The 23,738-nt window shown below is 42.1% G+C and overlaps 2 protein-coding genes across 3 annotated transcripts; one reads left to right on the forward strand and one right to left on the reverse strand.

Moving 5' to 3' along the window:
• The first annotated feature begins 1,514 nt into the window (after window positions 1-1,514).
• Window positions 1,515-18,221, forward strand: LOC110980650 (putative phospholipase B-like 2). Its single transcript, XM_022237534.2, has 11 exons — window positions 1,515-1,807; window positions 4,188-4,431; window positions 5,758-5,852; window positions 7,517-7,734; window positions 8,482-8,576; window positions 9,976-10,136; window positions 11,387-11,482; window positions 11,913-11,984; window positions 13,517-13,669; window positions 15,157-15,316; window positions 16,059-18,221. Exons 1-11 carry the CDS (start codon window positions 1,605-1,607, stop codon window positions 16,233-16,235), a joined length of 1,674 nt encoding a protein of 557 aa, XP_022093226.2. The 5' UTR covers window positions 1,515-1,604; the 3' UTR covers window positions 16,236-18,221.
• Window positions 18,034-23,724, reverse strand: LOC110980651 (phosphoserine phosphatase-like). 2 transcript variants are annotated; one of them, XM_022237535.2, is made up of 6 exons: window positions 23,639-23,724; window positions 23,093-23,238; window positions 22,174-22,314; window positions 21,281-21,426; window positions 20,327-20,475; window positions 18,034-19,185 (listed from the first exon to the last, which is right to left on the reverse strand). In XM_022237535.2, the coding sequence occupies exons 2-6, from the start codon at window positions 23,230-23,232 to the stop codon at window positions 19,072-19,074; spliced, it is 690 nt and encodes a 229-aa protein (XP_022093227.2). In that variant the 5' UTR covers window positions 23,233-23,238; window positions 23,639-23,724; the 3' UTR covers window positions 18,034-19,071. The 2 variants fall into 2 exon arrangements, with proteins under 2 accessions (XP_022093227.2, XP_022093228.2); XM_022237536.2 differs by lacking the exon at window positions 23,639-23,724 and adding an exon at window positions 23,499-23,628.
• Between the last annotated feature and the right edge of the window lie 14 nt (window positions 23,725-23,738).

Consider the following 23,738-nt stretch of genomic DNA (forward strand, 5'->3'; position numbering starts at 1 on the left):
GATGTTTGCTTTAGTACTGACCGAGTGATTGGAAGCATACACACCGATGAGGGAGACGTGAGCTGTTTGTGAGAATGTAAACGGCGGGTCATTAATTAACCGGATGGACAATGGTTTGGGCAGCTCGGAGAGCTGCGTGATGAGCAGACGATATGAAGTTGCAAATCCAGTGGCAGATGTGCCTTAGATACTGTATGGAGTCTCGTTATGCGCTTAACCGAAAAAGGTATGGGACCGCTCTTGCCTTTCTTCTGACAATCCGAGATCCTCTGTAGTTCACTTCCTTAATTCCTCCCCGTGTCCATGCAACAGCCTCTGTCCACCCAATAGGGTGTTTAGTGCTGACTTCATCCTCAGGTTCAATTGGTTATTGTCGGGCAGGGATTGCAAATTCCAGCATGCAATCTGTTATTTTGCTTGGTTTGCAATTGCACTAAATTGGAGACCCACTGACCGTGGGTAGCTAGCCAGGTTGATGGCAGGTGAGCTCATTGTACCTCACCTTTTCCACAGACGTTGTCGGATTGAGGAAGGCAAGACTTGCCTAAAAAGGGTCGCTTAATCATCTAGGAAGGACCTTAATTGGGATAATGTCGCCCTTATTGCCTCATGACAGTCACTCCTAGACAACGCAAAGCAAGTCCTTGCTGGCAGCTGCTACCAGCTTCTCAGGCCTAAATCGTTTTATGAGATATATATTTTTTCAAGTAATAGATACTTTTCAAGTTCGTTTTTATGAGGTATAGACACGAACATGACAATACGTATCTCGTAAAAACAAAGACAAAGTTGAAAAAATATATTGCATCATAATGAAATGACCTTGGAAAAATTTACTTCACTATTTGAAAATTTATTCTTGGTGGCACCTAGAGTGCTTTCGTAGGAAACAGGCTTAAGCCTCCCGTGATAAAAAAAAAATTGCCTGTGCCAAAATCAATTTGCCGACTTGTAACTTGTTCGGCAACCTCTTACAGTGTAAAACTATGAAAGCCGTGGTACGCTACATTTCACGCTCCAGGGGAAATGCCAATGGTCGGCGTATATTGGATTCATTTGCCGACCGAATCTGTATTTACCGACTGGTAATAATTATTTGAAGGCTGTTACCCCCTCACCCACGCACACGCGGTCGCTAGGTGTGTAAGCCCCTGCTTGTACATCGTGTACTTTGATCTCTAAAAAAAAATGGAGAAAGGACATAATTCTCCATTTTGTAATGATATTTTTAATAAAATTTTAAGTTGTTATTTGTCACCAAAAACATTACTTTCCGTGACAAGTAGCAACTGCTTCCATAGCCGGAAATCAACATCCCTTATTCCGTAGTAGACAATTGGGAAAACAGCGACTTGACAAGACTTTGGGCAGTCTGCGTGTGTTCAACATAAAAAAGTGTGCTACATTTTCTGAGGTTTGCCGATGAGGGGGTACTAACCTGCGCAGAACCAGAACAGCTGATGTCGGTAGGGTGTACGTGTAATGTACTGTACTATGTACATGTACAGTACGTTCACATGCACGTGACGCATTTGTTGTACAGCTAGCTAGCCGGCCAGGGCGAAAAGTACGTGCATTGACGCTCGACGGCTTAGGTTGGAAATATGGCAGTTCTTGGAGAAGCACTCTCCCATTTTGTGTTGATTAGCGCCGTTTTTTACCATGTAGCTGCTCGTCAGCCTTCCAGCTCGAGATGTGTCTCGGTTGTCTTGGATCATGCCGCGAATGCCCTTAAATTAGTGGACGGTTACCATCCAAATTCCAGTGTCGCTTGGGGAAACTTCACTGAAATTCAACAACAAACAGGGTGGGTATACCCATAGCGTAGGTGCCTAATCAAGCATGTCAAGTGCGGACCCTGTGCGCTGTACTGTATCTGTCATGTCAATTCGCCACCTCAATTCGCAATCCTTACATTACGTTAGAGAACTGGTCCCTCCTGTTGTTAAAAATGCTTAGGAATTATACAGTATTCTGTGCACATTACAACTTGGGGACTTTCCCTGTATTTGGAGAGGTCCGCTTATTTTGGGGACAAAATCAGTCTCTGAAAGAATGTCTCCTTATACTTTTTTTATTGGGGACTTTTTTCCCAAGTGGGCTTAGGCCTAGGTCAAATATATCCACATGCTATTTTTGCTCATATTTTCCATTCATATTTGGTTATTTAGGTTGTTTTTGTTGATTTTGTCCCTTCTCACTTGATTATCATAAAGAATTGATTTTCAGAAAATTGTTTTGATCATAGAGGAATTATTTCTCTACCCTTTACTGTATGTGCCATTTCAGACTCCTGCTTGTAATCCTAGAAATAAACGGTAGATTTTTTTTTAACAGCAGATTTTTTTAACTGCAGTCTTGGGTGTTTTCTTCTGCTGAAGGCATTAAAAGGATCCCAGGACAATGGTGGGATCCCCATGGCCATGCCCACTTGAAAAACATTTGTCAACATATATACACGTAGAGGGACATTCTCTCCTTCCAGGGAATGTTGGTCAAGTCATCCCCGAGTCATGTCGTCCCCGGGTCAAGTCGTCCCCGAGTCAAATCGTCCCCAAGTCAAGTCGTCCCCGGGTCTAGATTTGAAATATATATATAAGATGTTCAAATTGCTTTGACAATTCAAAGAATAGTCACACACCAGGAATCGCCCTTTTAAGAAATATGTGTGGCACGTCTTGGTCACCGTAGATTTCAAAAGCCACCAGCTAGCTGCGTAGAACGAATGAAAATTGTGAATACACATTCATGTGTGAGTCACTGTGTTGTTTTTCTTTCGCTTCTACATTTGGTTGATGCACCTAAAAAGAAAATTACATGCACAGACAACACTTGTAAGAACTAGTGGGGGACGACTTGACCCAGGGACAATTTGACTTGGGGATGATTTGACCCAGGGACGACTTGACCAGGGGTTCGATTTTGGGAGACGACTTGACCCAGGGACAAATTGACCCGTTTCCTATCCAGGGACTGATTTTGTCTCCAATAAAAGGACTTCTCCAAATACAAGGACAATCAAGGACAAGTTGTGATGTGCCTCTAATGTCATATTTTTGTTTAAATTTGAAGCCTTGGCCATCAATCATTGATCGTCATAGCCATGCTGGGAACAATAGGTCCTGGCCTAAAATAGGAAAATCTAGTTGCAGAAAGAGTTCCATATGTACAGACTCCATTTGACACCCTGTGCACAAACCCTATGGGACAGGTCTGAAAAATTCTGAGCGTTTTTATAGTAAATGACTTTATTTTTTAGCCTTTTTTCCCTCCAAAATTTAACTTTTCTGTACATGTTTTTGCTTTCTGATGGCTAATAGGTTATTGTAGGGAATAATTACTGGCATGTGTGTATTATGGAACTCTTCCCGCACTTGGAAAACTTGAACAGTTTTAACCATTCCTCCCCCCATGGTTTAACCAACCTCGTGTTCCACCTCTGGGGGCCTGGGTTTGAGTCCAATTCGGTCCACATGTGGATTGGGTTTTCAGTCCTTACCCGAGTCCGTGGGTTTTCCCCAAAATATTTATCCAGGGTTTTCTCCCACTTCTAAAACTGAGCTTTTCTTCACTTATAATCATCCTGTAATTGGTGCTACTGGTAAATGGGCTGTTGGATGACCAATTACATGTATATAAATATAAAAAGTTCCTAACAAAGTTTGAAATATTCTGAGTCCCCATGTCTTTTCAGCATTTCTGCAATAACTGGTCTATGAAGAAAGTGAAGACTGTACATGTAGATGCGGGACACATTCTTTCCCATGTACTGGTACATTGTGTATTTCTTAGTTCTATGTTATTGTTAAAAGTGCATTATGTTCCAAGCCGTCTCAGCAGTGTTGTATTCGAGTCCATCGCAAGTCCTTTCACAAGTCCAGTCGCAAGTCCCTTCACAAGGCCAGTCATAAGTATCAGGGTGAACGATGACAAAGGAATGCTTTGGTCACAGCTCATTTGAATAGCTAGTGAATTGGCTTAGGACTGAATGGCTTGTGATGGACTTACAGGGACTTGTGATGGAGTCGAATACAACACTGCTTTTCAGTTGTTTTACTCTCGAGATCTTGAGATTGTGAGTCGGTTTTACATCGGAGGCTCATTGTGACTCAGCATCATCGTGGATACACTGTTCCATTTATGAACTGCAGTCCATTAATTATGCATCTATAAATTTGACAACGTAGATGGAACTATTTAACAGTTTCAACAAGCCCCGAGTACAATGACACCTTCCAAGCATACGCCGCTGGTCTGGTAGAGGGCTTCCTGACGGCCGACTACATCTACATGGAGTGGTTCAACACACAGGCAAGCTTCTGCCATACCATGACGCCCGACTGTGAGAAAATCAAGAGTTTCTTGGGGGAGAATCTAGAATGGATGAAACAGCAGGTGGAGCTGAATCCCGATGACCCATACTTCTATCAGGTGAGGCACATGTGTACCTTGAAAAGTCAGTCCACGTTGTTTGTGTGCATATGTTGATGGCATCCGGCAGTGATCGGTCGATCTTACTGCACGATTTGCCAATAATTCCACCATTAGCCAGTCACGTTTTCTTTCTGATTCATACATGTAGCTATTAAAGATTGTTCCAAGAAAAGGAAATAAAGCTGGAGATTTCATTCAACATTGATCATTCGCTCAGAGCAATCATACAGAAGAAACCTTTTCATTGAGTAGTATCAAAAGTTAGGGTCACATCAGTTTAGGGTAAATACTGAACTTTTAGGCCACTTCTGGAACTTACAGTCCAGCCACCATCACTTTATGCGTGCATTTTGCTAGCTTCAAAATTGTACTGGAGTCTTACAGGGAAGCTCAAGACCAATTTCACATGGCAAAACAAGTAAGGAAAGTTTGGGGCACAGTTAATTTCAGCACAGTGTGTACATCATGTACGCATAGCCTGTGAGTTTCAGTTGCAACCAGATGGCCAGTGATGGACTTGCAATAAATTGACATGACTATAACAGACAGTGAAACCAGCATGACTGCTTGCGCAGTTATGAGTGAAAGTTTATCAAAGACACAAAACAGAGTTTGTGTTTTCTTCATTCAAATACAGGCCCCGCCCACTCTACGTGTGGGCACTTCATGCATCTCTCCAGTCCCCTATCACAGGTTGCAGCCACACAGGTGATGCACGTACTGCAGTGTGCCTGCGTGCACTTTCTTGTACTATGTACACATGTTGCACACATCTAAATCACAGCTGTGATCTGGTGATTGGCCCCAAGGCATGTGGGGTTGGGCTTGAATGGATCGGGCTATATGTATCTGCTGACAAGCTACTTAATGGGCAAAGTGCACCCTTGGTTTATTGCACAAGTGTAGGATTTTAAAAAGAAACCAAGGGCTGCAATGGGAACTTTCAATCACACACGAGTCCAAGAGACTGAGATGTGAAATGGTTGCTGTTACACATCCCTAAATTCTCTTCACAGTCACGCATTGCTCCTGTGAGATCTATTGCAAAATTACTGGGCCTGTTATGCATCCTTTAATGTTGCCATTTATGATCCTGCTTCAGCAGGTTTATTGCCCATTCGCTCGTGTGGTTCTTCTGCATACGGTGCATTCCTGCATTTGAATGAACAAACACAAACTCTGTTTCGTGGGTTCAATAAATTTTCACTCATAACTGCGCAAACAGTCATGCTGGTTTCACTTTGCAGATGGGTTTTGCTCTGACTTTGGATGGAGTGAAATAACTTGCATGGACAAATCTGTGTTGACCGTTTTGATTCTCAGATGGGCCTTGTCCTAAATCAGGTGGATGGAGTGAAAGACGGCTACATGAACAAACCCCACAGGCCCACTATTGACATTGACCCTTTCGGTTTCCTGTAAGTATTTCTTAGTTCCTGTCTTGGATGTGATTTGAAAACTACATGTACATGTAGATATTCAGGAGCACACATTCCTACTGTACATGTACATGCGTTTCCCATATTTCTACCCTCTGCCGAGCTCACATCTTACATGTGCAGGTACATGAAGTTTCCTTTAAAGCAATCAAGACAGATCTTTTTGCCCTTCGGGGTCATGCAGTTATGGAAGAAAGAAATTGATTGTGCTGGTACCGTTTATCCTGCCACATTTGTGGCCTTATTTGGTCTTGGGTATACAGTGCACTGGTACATGTGCGATATGTCAACACTGAGGAAGCTGTTTGACAATAGAATATGATGCCACTTTTAGATAATGAATGAGAAGATCACCGGGTAACTTCTGAAGTCCCACTTCCCCTGAAGGACTGCCGTATGGAACAATGCAGTCTCAAACGATGGTGCCATTTGGTGAATTGTTTGGAAGTGTCATGTGCTGATATATTCTGTCACATGATTTCCAGGCTAGCCTAAACAATGCGTGACATCGGTTGCTCCTTACATGTTAGTCCTAGCTTTGAATGAAAGGAAATGGGAGAGTTTCAGATTAAGAAGTCGAAGGAAATCCCTAAGTTAATCCACCCAGACTAGAGAAAAAACAGGCCATTGTTTTAAAGTAAGTGAAAGCCTACAACAATGCAATTTTCTGGAGAGAAACAAGATTGACCTTTTATTGAAAGTTTCAGACTTGGTACGAACATTGTACATGTAACTTTACATGTACCCTGTAGTTCAGTTGTAAAACGCTGTCAAAGTGGAAGTTTTATGGAAAAGTAAGATGTAAACCCTTGAATTCAATGTTTGGCAGCCATAAAATACATAAACATGTGACATACATGTAATAATAATGCCATGTCTGTCATCCAGAAATAGTCTTAATTCTACAATTGTGATGGGATCTGCGCCAAACCCTTCACATGGTGAGCTTTGTCATTTTTGTATATCCACTTTAAATTGATCTGGACACTGTCCTGTTTTTAAAACTGTTTTGATTTGTGATTCTAGACAGCCTGGATTCATGTTGTAGAGAACCTAGAATCACAAATGTAATATATCTGAAAAACAAGAGTGAGTCATATTAATTGGAAGTTTATATGCACCCAAATGATAAAGCTCACCACGTGAAGGGTTTTTGCAGATAGCATCACAATACTGTGTAAGATCTCAACAGGGCCGTCCACTTTGGCAGCATTTCACGTGCGCAAGAGGTCGTGCATAAGACTAGGCCCATGCATGATTGGTGAACACCTGTGACAATGTGATTATCAAGGATGTTGTCACTGCCACCCAAAGTGACCTTAGTTTTCACTCAAAGATGAAGGATGTTAATTTAAAGAAACAATTTGCTTCCAAAAATAGTGGAAAAATTGGTCACGCAAAAATTGGACTGGACGTCTTCTCTGCATAATCGCTGCTTATGTCAGTCATTACAGCGACACATGCACACACACATCCATGTAGGCTCTCTTTGATGTCATTTTAAAGTGGTTCTAAACTGCAGTTGACATGGTTGAAGTGCACGCACCGTTTGAGCAAGGAGTTAAAGACAAGTGACGAATTTCAGATGTGTTCTTGCATCAGCTTGATGGACATTGAAAGTGCATATCTGTCTTGTTTTACAGTCTATTCCAAGCCGGTGGCGATCTTGACGGCATCGAAGCAGCACTGAAAGCAGACGGTGGTCGTAAACGCGGCAGATTTTCCGGCCATTGCTCAGCCCTTATCAAGCTGCTGCCGGGCAACAAAGATCTCTATGTTTCCCACGTCACTTGGACGGAATATGGAGATATGCTCAGGATCGTTAAAAAATACAACTTGCCCTTCAGAATGTCTCCACAATGTGAGTATTTTTATGAATGCACGAATGAACTGCTCTACACTTACACTTGTATGTATATTCTTGAGCACAAAGGACATGTGTACACGATGTGGGTCTTTGCTGGAGGGTGACTTGGGATGCGTATAATGTTGACTTACATGTACTTTAGTTCACTTTTCTCACCTACACGTACTGTACCACCGTTGTGTCCCAATGTACAATATGAGATCTTGATTGTAGTATGGCATATTTTGTTCAATTGTGCACCAGTACAGGCTGCCAGCAAGCACATACCTGCACAGTGTACACCATTTGTATGGATATTCCAATAACTATATTTTTGCAGTGGGTTCTACCCCATTTCTGCCACTGTTTAAGTGAAGATTTGTTTTGGAGCATTCTTTAGCACAATGTGTACATTATATCAGTTAAGATCAGGGGTTTGAAGTGCACGTGTTTGATCCTTTGTCCCTTTTTCTCTTACAGAATTAAATCAAGGGCCGATTTCATGGTGTTAGGGGCACCAAAACATGCTTAGCACGGAATGGCTTCTCTTTTGTTTTGCCCAAAGAGGCTGCTATTAACTATGTGGCTGTGCAATTTATAATATTTATGTACATCATGTGCTGAGCTTTTGACCTGTTCTCTGATGAAGATTGCTCATTTAGCTTAGGATTTACTGCTTAATAGCTTCCGGGACCTTGCACCATGGTTGAGAGTCAGTGTTCTGTTTTCAACTCAACAGTTTTTTGTGTGTTTTATCTGTAGCATCTGAAATTGTTCCGGGTCGTGAAGTCACCTTTTCTTCCTACCCTGGACCTATCATTTCTGGCGATGATTACTACATCACAGGCTCAGGTTTGGTAAGCCTCCACCTTAAGACTTTTCCATGTATTGATATCTCTGAGTCTCTCATGCTTGTTCCTCCTGTAGTGTACTTTTTATCTGGGCAACCAAAGTTTGCTGAAGTAGGGTCTTATTTTCATTTAATATTCAGAAGTGGTGTTTATTGTTTGATGTTGTGATAGCTGCCTGGGATTTTTTCAACACTTAAGAGAAGTATTTTTTACTTTTTTTGCCGACGGCCAGTCAGAATATTACCAGCCACTGGTAGGCAAAATAAAAATGTCACATAAGGCCCCCCCACCCCAAATTGTTTATCTCTGGTTAGACCGATGTTCCAGAATTGATGCGGCGACGCAGCTTTTTTTGGGGTTGTTTTCTCCTCCAGGGGTGGATTTTACAGACAATACGGGCGATTCACAATAGTGCACCTCCAAGAGTTTGCAAGGCGTCGGCCAATCACTACGTGTGAAATGTGTCGATGCTTTCTAACTGCGCATTGGGTGACAGATTTCGTACATTGTGAATGACCAACGTGTTGCAAACTGTTAGAGGCGCCTTTTTTGCAAACACACTTTGTCAAGTCGTGGGACTAGACCAGCTTTATTGTGATGATAAGCTGACAACAAACAACTTTGTTTCCATAGTCCGCTTTCATTGTTCATTAGCAATCTTGTCGGGATCTATTGCCCTGAGTAAAAGATAGAGCTGCCGGCAAAAATGTTGAGGCACTACAGCAATAGAGGGCACCATTGCAGCTCTCGCAGAGAAAAAAGATTGACAGGCATGCTTAAAATCGACGCGGACACTAACTAGAGACGAAACACCTTTTTGGGGAGGGCTTAAAAAGAACAGCTTCTTTTCAGCATATCTGCCTGTGGGCAATTATTGTAAACAAAAACAAAATAAAAAATAAGCAGTAATCAGAATACCCTTATTTACTGTAGGATTGTGTTGGGTTTTGCAGGCTCCACATTTTGCTTCTGTTGGAGTTATCAGGGGTCTAGAGAGAGCCTAAAGCAATTGAGGGCATATCTTGAAAGGTCTTTTTCGATACAAAGTAACACATAGCTACGTGTACCTAGTAATTTAAGATGCTTTATGAAATGGTATACACATTCCTTACACAATGTTCTAAGAATAAAATTCAACTACACAAGCCTTCCCAGCTTCTTGTTTACCCACACTATCCACCTCGAGCAGAAGCACCCCTTCACCGGTTAAAAAAGGGCCGTGTTGGTTGGGAGTGTTCATTTTGTTGGAAGTGGTGCGACTGTAACGTGAAGTTCATTTCCTAGCGGTTTGTAGACCAGCGAAGTTCAGTTCTGACCAAAGGAGCCTCCATTGCTCAAAAAATTGCGCCCTCTCTTGGTCCGGCTCAAGGCTCATTGCACGTGTTTGTCTCTACCGTGCGCGCAGGTAACCATGGAAACCACAATAGGCAATGAGAATCCGGACCTGTGGAAGTTTGTGAAATCCAAGGGGACTGTGCTGGAATGGATGCGTACTGTCCTGGCCAATCGCCTTGCCAGTTCAGTCACAGAGTGGACGGATATCTTCAGCAAGTATAACAGTGGCACGTGAGTTGGATACTGAGTTGGAAACCAAAAAAAAGCTACAGACATGTACATGTACATATACATGTATGTACAGGTACGCAGGGTTCGAACATAACGCTGGTCCAGTGGCCAAATACCAGTCAAAAGTCCAGTGAAACCCTTGTTGAAGTAGGCCGGTGGACCAGTCAAAGCAATTGCCAACATTTGCCCTTTACCCATCAAAATGCCACTTAAGATACCGCCACGCTGAGAGTGTGTTTGATTTACCCTATATTGCATCACACTTTGCGAGGCAGTATCGACCAATAACATGCACAGGGCTTTCCCATCTCCATGCTGCCGTAGTAACATTGTTTATGGTACTGGTAATGCAGAACAAGGGCACTGGATGGCCGAGTCATACATGTACATAGTACCAACAAAGTGCGTGCCATTGACAGTTGATCACAATGGCTGAGTCTGGAAGGTTTGATGTTTTGTTGAGATGCACCATACCTGCATTGTTACGGTAGCTTTGTATAGAAAGCTACCACTACGGCAGCATATACTCTGCAGGTGTGCAATTATAACCTGCTTTACTTGCCACCGTTCATTTTTAATGGAAACACAGCTCTTTGCTCTTTGTTCCCTCATGTGAGGATTGAAGTACCCAAGACCAAATTGATTGTGCTAGGAAAGTTACTGAGACTCCTCTTAAACGTATAATTCCCTTATTTTACTCTTTCCATTCTGAAAGGGAAGAAGGAAGGGCACGTTTTTACATGGCAATAACGGTCCTTTGTCCGCAACTCACAGCATGCATGCCGGTTCACGTGCTTTGCTGTGTTGCTGAGCATGTGCAACCAATCTCTGTTTGAGTATACACTTTTCGTGTGAACTCAAAATCTTTTAGAAAGACGTCATGTTTTGCAGTGTTTGGTTAAAACACTCTATTCTAACCGTTCAGAACCAGAAATACATGTACATTGACCAAGAGGTGCATCGTTTTATAATTGTCACAGAGGACCTGTTAGTACAATGTACCTGTACTTTGTAGCTTCATTTATGATTGTTTGATTTCGTTTCCTCAAGTCACACTCTCTGGACTACTTCATGCATTTCAATAGGCTATTTAAAATCTAAGGGCTTCCGTGCTTTGTGACACTGTTTGATTGTGCGTGACTTGTCTGTTACACGTACATGTACAAGTTGTGTTCGGTCATTTCTGGAGTTTTTGCTTTGGTTATACTCCCTCTGACATGTTTTATCATGTATTGTGCGTTATATTCCAGATACAACAATGAGTGGATGGTTGTAGACTACAAACACTTCACACCTGGTCAGCCTTTGCCAACAGAGGGCGTTTTTGCACTGTTAGACCAGATTCCGTAAGTACATGTAGTGTTTGATCAGGCATGGTACAGAATACTCGGCATCAGCTTGTGAAACAGAAATATGTATTTGGTTGACATATGGATTTTAACACCAATGCAATCTATGTTCCTCATATGTAGTATTGTAAAGAAAAATTTTTTGTACCCTTCTTCAATGTACGAAAACTACTGAACTGCCCTGTTAGGTTAGAATGCATGGAAAAGGGCACTTCTTAGACATATAAAAGTATCTGTGCTTTCCTGAACAACTGAGGGCGCTGTTGCTGTGATGTCATCCAGGGAAGACATTGTTCAGTGCATTGACTTTTGTGTTCAAATTGTGAACCAAGAATTCACTCGTGGAAAACATTTCTGAGGTTTATATTAAAAGAAAATCCACTCCAGAGACCCATTAATGATAAATGCGTACCTTTTTGTTATCCAGCGGCCAGATTGAGAGCAAGGACTTGACACAATTACTCTCACAGCAGACCTACTGGCCCAGTTATAATATTCCGTAAGTACCACAAGTTTCATTGTCAATCCTATTCTCAACCTCATCAGCATCTATGTTATGTATCAGGGGTGTGATTTGTCCGGATTTTTCTGGATTTCCGGAATTTCTTTGAGACTATGTAATTTCTGTGAGACTCTATGTAATTTCTGTGAGACTCTATGTAATTTCTATGAGACTCTATGTAATTTCTGTGAGACTCTATGTAATTTCTGTGAGACTTTCTGGATTTCCGGAATTTCTGGGAGACTCTATATAATTTCTGTGAGACTCTATGTAATTTCTGTGAGACTCTATGTAATTTCTGAGAGACTCTATGTAATTTCTGTGAGACTTTCTGGATTTCCGTATTGTCTATGCTTTCAATATGTAATGCAAAGACTACAATATTTGGTGTGAAACTAAGCGAAAGACTTGCACTAGTTTAGGTGTATAGCATGTGCTTTTACGTTGTTACCCCCCCTGGAAATGCGCCAGATACATACATGTACATGTAGGTAATAGTACATTGAACGGAAGGGGTATCATTGTTAAAACATAGGGACCCAGGCCAGCAGTATGATCATGGTGTGTATGTACATGTACTGTACATTCGCTGTGTGTGTATGCGCGGTACCCGTGTTTTCGCTGCATGCACTGTGTACAACTTGCCTTCCTCTGCCATTGCGTTTTGTTTCGTGCTCGTGGTGGTCTGATGTCGTCGACGCCCATCAAAAATGTCAAACAAGGTAGTAATGTAGGTAGGGAAGGGGATCTGAATGTAGACAAAGGATTCAAGAATTCTTGGACATTTTCTTGGCTGGAAACTGAGGTGGACAGAGAATTAACCAAGGGGAAATCGACAAACCTGGGTACTACTGTACTCAACACAAAAACTATATGCCCTGGTGTCACAAGTAATGCAGTACTCATATGTATGAGACAGTTTTCAGTTTTAATAAATTGTGATAGAATTTTGTGGATCACTGATAACTGCGTGTGTGTGTGTTACACTTCTAGGTCTTTGATTGTCACCAATTATAGCGTATGTATAATTGCAATTGAAGTGAATGAGGACAAGGGTTTTGTTGCAGTGAATGTTATAATTGTATCCCTCAAAGTAAGAACAGCTCTTGTGTTGGCTTACGTGTAGTACCTGAATCTCCTCCTGTAATCAAATAGATATGCCGCGAATTGTAGGGGAAGCTGTGGCCGACGTGACTTGCAAAACCCTCCGATGAATGTTTCACGGATTTTTCGTTTTCCCCAAATCACACCCCTGATGTATTTGTTGTGTATGAATTACAGAAAAAGCCCTTCAAATACTTAGTGTCTTTTGGCAATGGTTTGTTAAATGCAGTTATTATTATTTCACAACAATAGAAAGGTTGCTCCCCTGGGCTTTTATTTTTCCGTTCAAGCTTAACTTACTGGCCTGAAATCAAGTTTTTCTGATGACATGTAGTATATCTAATACTCATGCCATGGCAATGTTCATACAAGTAGAGAACTACAACAAAGTCGTATGAAGACTTTGGAATCTTGGCTTCTTGCAGGTATTTTCCAGACATCTTTAAGAATGGTGGCTTTGCTGAGGAGGCGGCCAAGTACGGGTCATTCTTCATCTACGACAAAGCCCCAAGAGCCAACATCTTTCGGCGCGACCATCATAAAGTGACTGACCTGGCGTCCATGATCAAACTAATGAGGTCTGCTATTGGTCCAATTTCATTTCTGAAATCTTTTGATGGTAACCCGGTAGCTTGTGTAACAGACATTCACTTGAAGATGAGCATTTAAGATATGTGTGCTTATTCACAGATTAATTATTATGCAGAATGATGGCTGCTTGACTTTGAGACTTTGACAATCAGCAGACACATATTGTGGGCCTTCGGCCATGGTAGGCTCAGTACTGAAAAGGAAACAAATGGCCGACTGGAATCAGCCCTGGTCTTGTGCACATCGCATTGTGCAGTCTGGTCAAGCCTACCATACAGCATGTATATTTGGTTGGGCTGAAGTCGGTTCCCATGCTTGTCTGTGTCCTGCCATGCAGAACTACAGAACTTAGATTTCCCAAATCTGGGAAACTCTCAGCCACGCTTTCAGTTGACGCTGCCTAAATGTCTGCTGGTCTAGTCACCTGACGGAGGGTGGTCAGCAGACACCTACTGACTAATATCAGCCTTCAGCAGATCTCTACTGGAAATGGTATCAGAGTTGAGTTAGCTCTCATTGGTTAGTGCGCTGGGTCGCATTAAGTTTGCATGCTCATATATATCCAGTTTGTAAGTGACTTCGTCATAGATGCGGATGCGCAGTGATTTGCAGGCTCCCGTCCTTTTGGATGATCGCTGAAGTTGCGCGTTAACTTCCGGTTCCACGTAAACGGTGATCAATGCAGGTAACTCTGTGTACAGTGCATGTGCAGTGGGCATGGTTTAAACTGAAGTGACATCACACTTATGAACCGGATATCAGTTATTGTTTGGGAGCCGTGGGCTATGTTGACAAACACAGCACTGAGACCCTTAACCAGGGTGCAAATTCCTTGAACCAGTCCAAACTTGTTAGGTTCATTTGAATGCATATTGCATGTATATATCATCTGCTCCTTACTCACAACCCACAGGGCTTAGTCAGACACTACTGTCGTATTTCCCCGAGATTTAGGGTCCAAGGCTGAGTTGAATTACAGGCGTACATATAGTTACACTACTTCAGGTGTACATGGAACCTGCTTGCTTGAGAACCAGGCCAGATAGACCATTGGGAAGTTGGGGTAGTCACTGCTCATGCAAAGCAACCAGTCAGGTTCCCGAGACTTGATTTAGTGATAGTGACCTTTGTTTATGAGGTCAGCTAGCTAACCAGTGCACACAATAAATATCTTATACATGTACGCGGCATCATCTGTTCGAATTTGAATCTTTCCTGTTGCAGTGCTAATTGGACTGGATAGAATAGTTAACAATTTAACTTAAAAAATAATAATAATTTCACGTAAATGCATATGCATTGAGGAACATTCTGCATTGTACAGGTTTTTATATTTGAATGTCAAACAGTTGTGCAATGTAGACTCCATAACAGGTGATTGCTATTTGCCTCGTCTTGGCACGATATTAGGTCGGTGTCAACACCGTTAGTTTCTGAGACTTACCTAGATGTTCTCTGTGGTTGCTGCTTGCAGATACAATGACTTCCAGCACGATCCTTTTTCCCGGTGCAATTGTACGCCGCCCTACAGCGGCGAGAATGGCATCTCAGCTCGCTCTGACCTCAACCCGCCCAACGGCACCTACCCGTTCCCCGCTCTGGGTTTCCGATGTCACGGTGGTACAGACATGAAGGTAGCTGTGTATTGCTCATGCAGCGTGCGTCATTTGCCTAACCATTCAGGGACCTGAGTAATTCAAAACTGAGTGATTATAATGAAACAGAAACAATCCTCCATTTCACCAGCAAAATTGGCCTGATTTACCAGGAGCAGATGTAAGGAATTGAGTGTCTAAACATTCAAGGTTTTTTTAGTTGTTTAGCAAGTACCTCACAAGGATTCAGAGTTTCTTCACGGGGGTCTCAGTCTCAATGTGAATCACAAACTTATTCATATGAAATTTAACAAAAAACATTCCTTTGTTGCACTTCAGCTCTCATTTGTGGAGAAAACACCCATGGTTACTTGCGAAAAATGTCTGTGAAGTGACAAGCACAATACTTTCCTGCAGCACTGCAAGTTCAAGAATTAAGTTCCAGTTTGGAAAGTTTCCCTCACATGTGGTACTTCGGAGAGAAATGACCACATTGAATTTGAAGCAAATTTGGCAAAAATTGTCCCTTTTTTAAAAGAATTTGGCCATTCTTGACATCAAAGCCAGGCCCTGGATGTTTAACACTTTTTACTTGTCTATCATGAAACAAGTGTTCGTTGGCTATTTCTTGCAATGAACTCTTATGACTCGAAATGAACAGAACAGAACGAAATGAATACTGTACAGATTAATGTAGTCTACATGCCCATGTCCTCCTTCCGTCAATATTGTTGGTTCAACAAGTAAAGCTTGTGAGTTTTACGTGCCTTCATTTGTTCAGGTTACTAGCAGCGACATGTACAAGTCTCTCTCTATGGTGGCCGTCAGCGGGCCGACCCATGACCAACAGCCAGTGTTCCAGTGGAGCAAGTCCAAATGCGACAAGGAGCAACTGCACATGGGCCAGCCCGACCTGTTCAACTTTGACCCGGTGAAGGTCGTCTGGGAGAAGCCATAAAGGGAACTGCATACACTTTGCCCTGGCAGTGGAACTAGCTAGGACAACTCAGGAAGGTAGAGTGGTAGAATATTTCAGCCCAAAGTGGTAGATTCAGTGGATTCCAAGGTGCAGCCCATCGTTTGTCATTTTGTCGCTTCGAGGTGGCAAACTTCCTCAAATTCTGAAGAGGGGTACTTGTTACAAAACCATCTCACCTGATGAAGTTTCAGCCCAGTGAGTGCTGTATATTTCAAGAGAAACTATTCCAGGATCTTGATTTCAAATAAAAAAGTTGCATCGTCATGTTTGGGATTATGCCTAATTCAGCATTCATTCAAAAACAAATCAGAAAAAACGATCTACTCATGGCAATATTCCAAAATGTGTCTTGAGACGCATCGATGGATATGGCATGTCATTGTTTTCCTCAAAATAACAGCTTGCCAGAAAGAATAATTTTATAGTCCTATAAATATCTTTAACCCAGGCAAGTTTATTAACCCTAACACTGCTCAGTCCTCCAACAGGTGAAGGATTGAGGAGTGTTAGGGTTAAAACTAATTTCGTCAGTTACAGTTTGGATACTGCAAATGATGGACTGTACCTTTCAAGCAGTTGGCAAACCTGTACATGATACATGTACCTCAAAACAACAAGTAAGCCTTGAAGTCTTTCCCTCATTCAGTTCTGCTTCAGTCAGTGTGTCAAAATCTCTTGCTCTTTACCCAAATCCTACAGTTTTTAGAACTCCTTTGGAGTTATCGTGGAACTGTCTGAAATCGGGTTTAACATGTACAGCAGCTTGATCACAGGGATGCAGTCTGTGTTTGTTTTTGCTTTTTTTTAAGTTAAATATGAAGTGAGACATGAATGCCTTTGACCTTGCTTGGAGTTTGCAGAAATTTAACAAGTTTCATCTCTAGAAATTCTCACAGCAGTAAAAGTGACGTGTGAATTTTGCTCCGAGTAATTGTTTCTTCCCGTGAGGGAGGTAAGCATTTTAAAAAAAATAGCAGTTTCTTGTTTGGTATAGCAAATGTATGAGCTCATGTCAAACTACAAAGAAAGTGTTTGATTGGATAACAATGAATTTAGTGGTTTCTGTACTTTTCCTAAGTTTAAAAACTTAACGGAGATAAAATCACTTGGAAAATATTTACCATGTTTAACTTGCTTATTTTTTACACTTGGAAGTAGCCAGAAAATGTGCGTTTAACGAATGAGCATACTTTGTAGTCCAAGGTATCAAAGTTGTTGGTGCTTTGCAGAAGTTTTATGTTTGGAATAAGTTATGCAGTCTTATGACTTTCAAAAACCTATATAAGATGTCAAATATAGTACTTTCTTCTTCTTTTTTTTTTCTTGCCTGAGAAATATAATACAAATGGAATTGAAAACCTGAAACAATTTGCAAAAAAAAAGGCAATGCAGCATTGTGAGAAGAAATGAAATGTTCACTGTCTGCAACTCGGGTACATGTACATGCACTTTGAAATTTGCTTTCAGAACATTGTTGTTATGGTGAAGCCATTTTTGATTTCTCAAGAATACTGATGTCCTCAGGCATTTGGTGATGCAGTAAGGCAGCGTGTTGTCTACATCCCGAAAAAGAGAGAGATTTATTTTAGCTGAATAGGTGTAGACGTAAAACACACTACACTGTAAAGGGGGCCAGTCACATGAGCAGTGCTTCCCCTATGTGAAGGCATTTTGTGTCACATGCCACAAGTTGACAAGACTGAGGTCCGTTGAACTACTTTATATCTGAAATGGTTTAAAGTTGACCTTTAGAAAGAAATGACTAAAACTGCTAATAGGTATTTACCAGAATATTTATTTCTTGTTTAATTGTTCTTCACAGGACACTTTTTATTTATTGTTTCTGCAATTTCTATAATGTTGTAGTGTGGCACAAAGAGCCAGAGAGAGGGACCCATGTTAGTTTCAAAACTATTTTCTATACTGGCACAAATTTGTAATAAACAAGTTGATCAATTTCTTAAATATATTGTGTCAGTATTTCAACTGTTTCATAATCTCATGATTTCACCATTACTTATCATTAGGTATTGGCATCTTGGGAGAAATGAGTGCAGTGCGTGACTTGTTCACAAAACAAGTGATCAAAACATCCATGCAGACGAAATGTGCACCAGGTCTTAGCGTGCACTGTGTGCCATCTGCCCACAGTTAGCGATGTAACAAAGCACATTTGCATTTAATTAGCGGCATAGCCCAGTCGGTTGATATACGCTTTCACAGATGCTGTCCACAGTCTGATTTTCTTCCAGGATTGATGGTTGAAACAGCATGTTTGTTTCCAACTTTCACGTGAGCAGAAGACAGCCAAATGATCGATTTTCCGTTCACAATGACAGGATAGGAGTTTGGTTGACTGTCCCAGTTTTGGCATGAAAAGGCGTTCAGTTCTGTGTTTTGCTCATTTACTGCTGAGTGTCGCAATACAAATTTTTGCATCATTAAGCCATATTGGCAATTTAGGTAGTCTAGAAGCTGGTTTATCAGTACATCCCTGAATTGTTACACCTCTTTGGTTCATGTTGACTCTTAGATAGAATTTATTAACGTAAACGCTTTTTCACCGCCACAAGGCCACTTCACACACATTCCTAACAGCAGCATACATGTAACCTTCGCGTGACACATCAAAAAATTACAACACCCTGTGTGTTTTCAAATGGTAACCGGAAAGAAAAAGTTGAATACTTTGCTTATTGAAAACATTAGTTGTTAAAAATGTTGGCTCCTGAGGACAAAGCTTGATCAGGCTTCAGGTCAGAGCATCTTTCCCATAATGCTTTGGCTGTTACTACCGGCAACCTTGGCTATGACATCATGAAGACTCATTCAGTGCATTGATGAGTTCTTGGAAGCTGGAGACGAACCACTGGGCGCACTCCTGAACCTTGGGCCGGATTTTGTTGCCGCCAAAGCCAATGAAGGCATCCTGTGAAGGGACAAAGAAAGATGAACTCCTTCAGCAAAGAATACACTGCACCAGTTATTTAATCCTTCGAGTGCTGAAGTCACTCTTTGGGTCAGTTGGTAAGCCGCAGAAAGAAGCACAGCTGTGTCATGCGCACAGCACCAACTGTCCCTCACAGGAATATCAGATTGCACTTTTGTGCTGTCCAACAACCGTGCCTCACTGTTTCATGTGCATAGCTGTGCAGTAAACCAAATGCAGTGAAGAGGACTGCACAAAAGAGCCTGTGTCATTTTGTGCGTGCAATCAACTGTATGTACACACTGAAGCTGTGCATATTTGTGTTCCGCATAGAAAACACATGCAAAAGAGTGACTTGGCATTTGTGCACATTTACGAGGGCTAATGGCTGCAACAAGGCCAGTCTGACCAGGCCACAGAAATTTGACATCGCCAAGGTTCGGGGTCACACGGGCTGAAGTCGAAAACGACAAAAACCGAAGCAAATCGTCGTCCTACATGTACGTATTTGGTGTGATGCAACAAATTTGCATTTTCCTTTGTTTCAGCTTTTGTGGTGATAATAAATATATTTAACATCAACCGCTACATATAAGTGAGAGCTAATTTTGAAAATGAAGACCGGATTCTTATCACACTGGCTGACTATGCTTCACCTATTTATTTTGATTTATTTATATCGGTTCATCCAACAGTGCATTTAGCGCCAATTACAGGACGATAATAAGTGAAGAAGACAATGAAGAGATGTTCAGTTTCAGAGGTGGCAGGAAAAGCCGGATAATGTCTTGGGCAAAACTCACGGACTCGGGGGACTGAAAACCATATCCATATGTGGACCGTGCCAGATTTGAACCCAGGCCCCTAGAGCTGGAAGGCGAGGAAAGAAACACTATGCCAACCTTTGAGCATACCCGGTGTATTGAGTAGGGGATGTCACTTTTAGATGTTAGTCATTTCACGTGTATTGCCATCTTTGCTACATTGTACTTGTGCAGTGAAGATTTTCCCACAAGAACTTTCAATATAAGTCCCGTGTAGTCCCCCCCCGCCAGCATGCACCCTTCTGTCTGGTATCTGGGTCTCTCCGCCCACAAGCATGTAGTCTGCGTCTGGACCGTCTTGTTCCTAATGGACTTACTGCTGGTGGGCAAGCCTCCAGATCAGTGGCCCCATCTCCAATCATCACCAAGTTTTGGTAGCCGTGCTTCTGTTTCAGCGAGCCCACCACTTTGGGTTTGCCGCCGGCTTCGCAGGTCGGCTGCTCCTCGCAAAATCCGGCAAAGTCACCTGTCGCAAGGAGTAACAAACATCTCAAATCCACTTCATATATTCCCATTTGGGACAACAAGTGATCAATTTGGTTAGCAGAGATGCACTTGCTTTTCTTCAAAACAGTCAGATCCCTGGGTAACTTTCATTTTGATCCCTACTTTATTTATTTTTCAATTCCAACAGGTTTTACAGGAATTTGTAGGGTCAAGGCTAAGCTCTTGACCCAGAAATTTGTTTTGCCTCTTTCTTCATGACTAGACCGAGGCCCTCAAGCCTGCTTGAACTTTCATCAGGGCAATATTCATGAATACGGCAAGGACTCCAAAGAGCAAGTTCAGGAAGTTCAACAATCACAAATAACAGTGAAGGTTACCTTCAAACCATATCCTGAACACACAATATCATTGGCTGTGCTAGTCTAGTTGGCTTCATACATGTGGGACACATTGCCAGTTAACGACAGTACATGTGCAGTATCTCCGCTTACTGCCAGGCACAGCAAGAAAGCCCAAGACCTTCAGGTGTTTATCACTGCAGTTCTACTACACCTTATTAAATGGAAGCAAGCAAGAGCAGTGTGTGGTTTTGTCGAGAAAATACCTGGGCATTAGCAAGTAATAACACCGCGTATATATTGGACAAAATTGATCTGTCCAAAAAACCAAACTTCATCAGCTCAACAATATGCCCCCGCCTGACACGGCAGCAACGTTTAAATTTTCACATAATTATACACATTTTTAGAGTTCATTTCCATTGCAAGACGCACCAGTAAAATCAATGCTAAACGTGACCAAAATGTTTCTCTAAACTATCTTACCACTGTAGTAAAACTTCATTCTGTTGGCAAAGATGTTTTCCTCAGGAATCTGAAGTGCTTTGGCCAGTTCAACCACCGTGCAGAAGAAGCCTCCGGTCACTAAATAGACGGCCGTCCCTCGGGCATGAAGCAGCTGAATCAGCTCCCTACAGTGAAATTTGTACAGGTGTATGACAATTCTCACGTGAGAACAAAAACTCATAAAGCTTTTCCACAGAGAAATCAATATCCACCAATGTCTCAAACTTCTACAAATTATCAAAACACCGAACAATTGTGATGTGATCTGCAAAAGCCTTTCACATGCTGAGCTTTGGCATTTGGGAGCAAATAAACTTCCAATTAATATGGACACATTCTTGTTTTTCAGATATATTACATTTGTGATTCTAGGTTGTCTACAACATGAATCTAGGTTATCTGGAATCGTGAATTAAACAGTTTTGAAAACAGGACAGTGTCCAGATCAAGTTGGAAGTTAATCCACCAAAATGACAAAGCTCACCATATGAAGGATGTTTGCAGATCACGTCACAATACTGAAGATGGATAATTTCTTTTATTGGTGACCCATCAATTAATGTAACCTTCTCCACCCTGCCCAGTCTGACGCTGTCTGCCGAATATACATTTGATACTTTTCACCAATAATTGAGGTGTTTACTCAGCGAAGTCTTGGGCTTGCCAATAAACATTAGAGGCCGGCCACTAGCAACGCACTGTGTTTGATATTTCAGAAGGGGACTTGTTTTTGCCAATTGAAGTCCGAGCTTTGGTCAGTGAAGCTGACCACTGGGCTTCGAAACGCTTTCCCTACACCAGCCACTGTCCCCCTCACCCCCAGGGCCCCACCCTCACGCTAAGGGCCTTTGACATTGGACGGAGTGACTCACATCACCCCAGGTGTCAGATACTTGGCCGGCGGGTGGTCGTCTATGAAGGCCTTCACTTGGTCCATGGTGGGGTGGATGATGGCCATCCTGGCCTCCAGGGTTTCTTTGTAGGTTATGCTGCCATCCATGGCTTTCTTGGTCCTGCAGGGACCCAAAAGCAACAAAACGATACACAAAATTATAAAGATGCCAGAGGAAATTGATGGGATTTGAACCTGCTACCTACTTATCCAGCCCTACATGTGTCATGGTTGTTCTTCCCATTCATCAACATCAAGGGGGGCACTAGTCAGATGATAAATTGACATGTACAGGTTAAATTGAGCAGTCCGGTCCCCTGAACATACCAGTGGGGCCCGAGCCCTTAAAGTGCTGGGAAACGGCCGACCTTGCAGGACCTCTTTTAGGAGGCGCTGAGTGTCTGGAGGATTCTTCAAGCCCCCTCCCCTTCCACTACAAAGTCTCTTGTTTACACATACATGTACATGTACATCAGTTTGGAGAAGACTCTTGTTAACTTGCCAACACTCACGCATGCAGACTCCTTTATCCGATACATTTCTCTTGCATATCTTTTCTCTCTCCTTTGTGCATTTTTAAAGAATGTGAGACGACTACCCAAACAATCTACGAGTGACAATGACTACACTGCTTGTAACAGGAACATAAAAAGAACATTCATGGAGAGATATCAGCCAATAAGACCATATTCATTGTCTACAAACTGGTCCCATGGATACAACTTAGAGAAAGAACTTTGAGGTTAAAATCAATTTGTTAAAAGCAATGTTACATTATTGGTCAATGTACATATGTACGTACTGCCCATGACTCCCCACTCCCTGAATGCAAGATACGCATGTCCATGTACGTAGTGTTGACCCTCCCGTTACGGTCATACCCTTTTCCTGTAGCTTACCACTGTGCCACTTCTTGTCCCACACCACAGTGCGCAGCAAGTTCATCAATGGCTTCTTCAGTACTGACTGTACTGTCAACATCAAAGCACACGGCATCCGCCTTTCTCCAGATATCCTTGGTCTCTTCCATTGTTGCCATGGCACCCTGCCAAAAGTGTGACAGTAATCCACAGTGGTGAGATTGGATGAAATGATCAACAGAGGTTTTGAGGGCCCATCAGCGGTCTATCATGCCTACGGTCGACTGTGCATGTGCTTGCTATTTCTTGTGTTCTGTGTCAACTTGGTTCATAACTGTTGTGTTACTGTTATGTAAATTTCCAAATTATTTTCCAGATTTGAAAAATCCTCAAATCAGAAAAATCCTGATAAAAAAATCCTGAAATCACGAAACATTCCTCCTGCCTTTAAAACTGGACGTTCTTTCAAATTCTATAGGGACCCCACTGGAAATAAGTTGCAAAACTTTCTTGGTCTATCCCCGGTATGACTTAATTGAGATGGAAATACCGAATAAATCCAATCCAAACCTAATCCAGGCCTACCTTGGAGGATCGACTGGCTGTATCGGTGCTGCATGTGCATATGTCACATGCACCTGTGTTCGGCCACAGCGCCCTCTAGAGGCGAAAAAGCCATGTCAAA

Source organism: Acanthaster planci, linkage group LG09 (genome assembly GCF_054643075.1).
Source record: "Acanthaster planci isolate LZ-2023a linkage group LG09, COTS_SCS, whole genome shotgun sequence".
In the NCBI taxonomy this organism is placed as follows: Eukaryota; Metazoa; Echinodermata; class Asteroidea; order Valvatida; family Acanthasteridae; genus Acanthaster; species Acanthaster planci.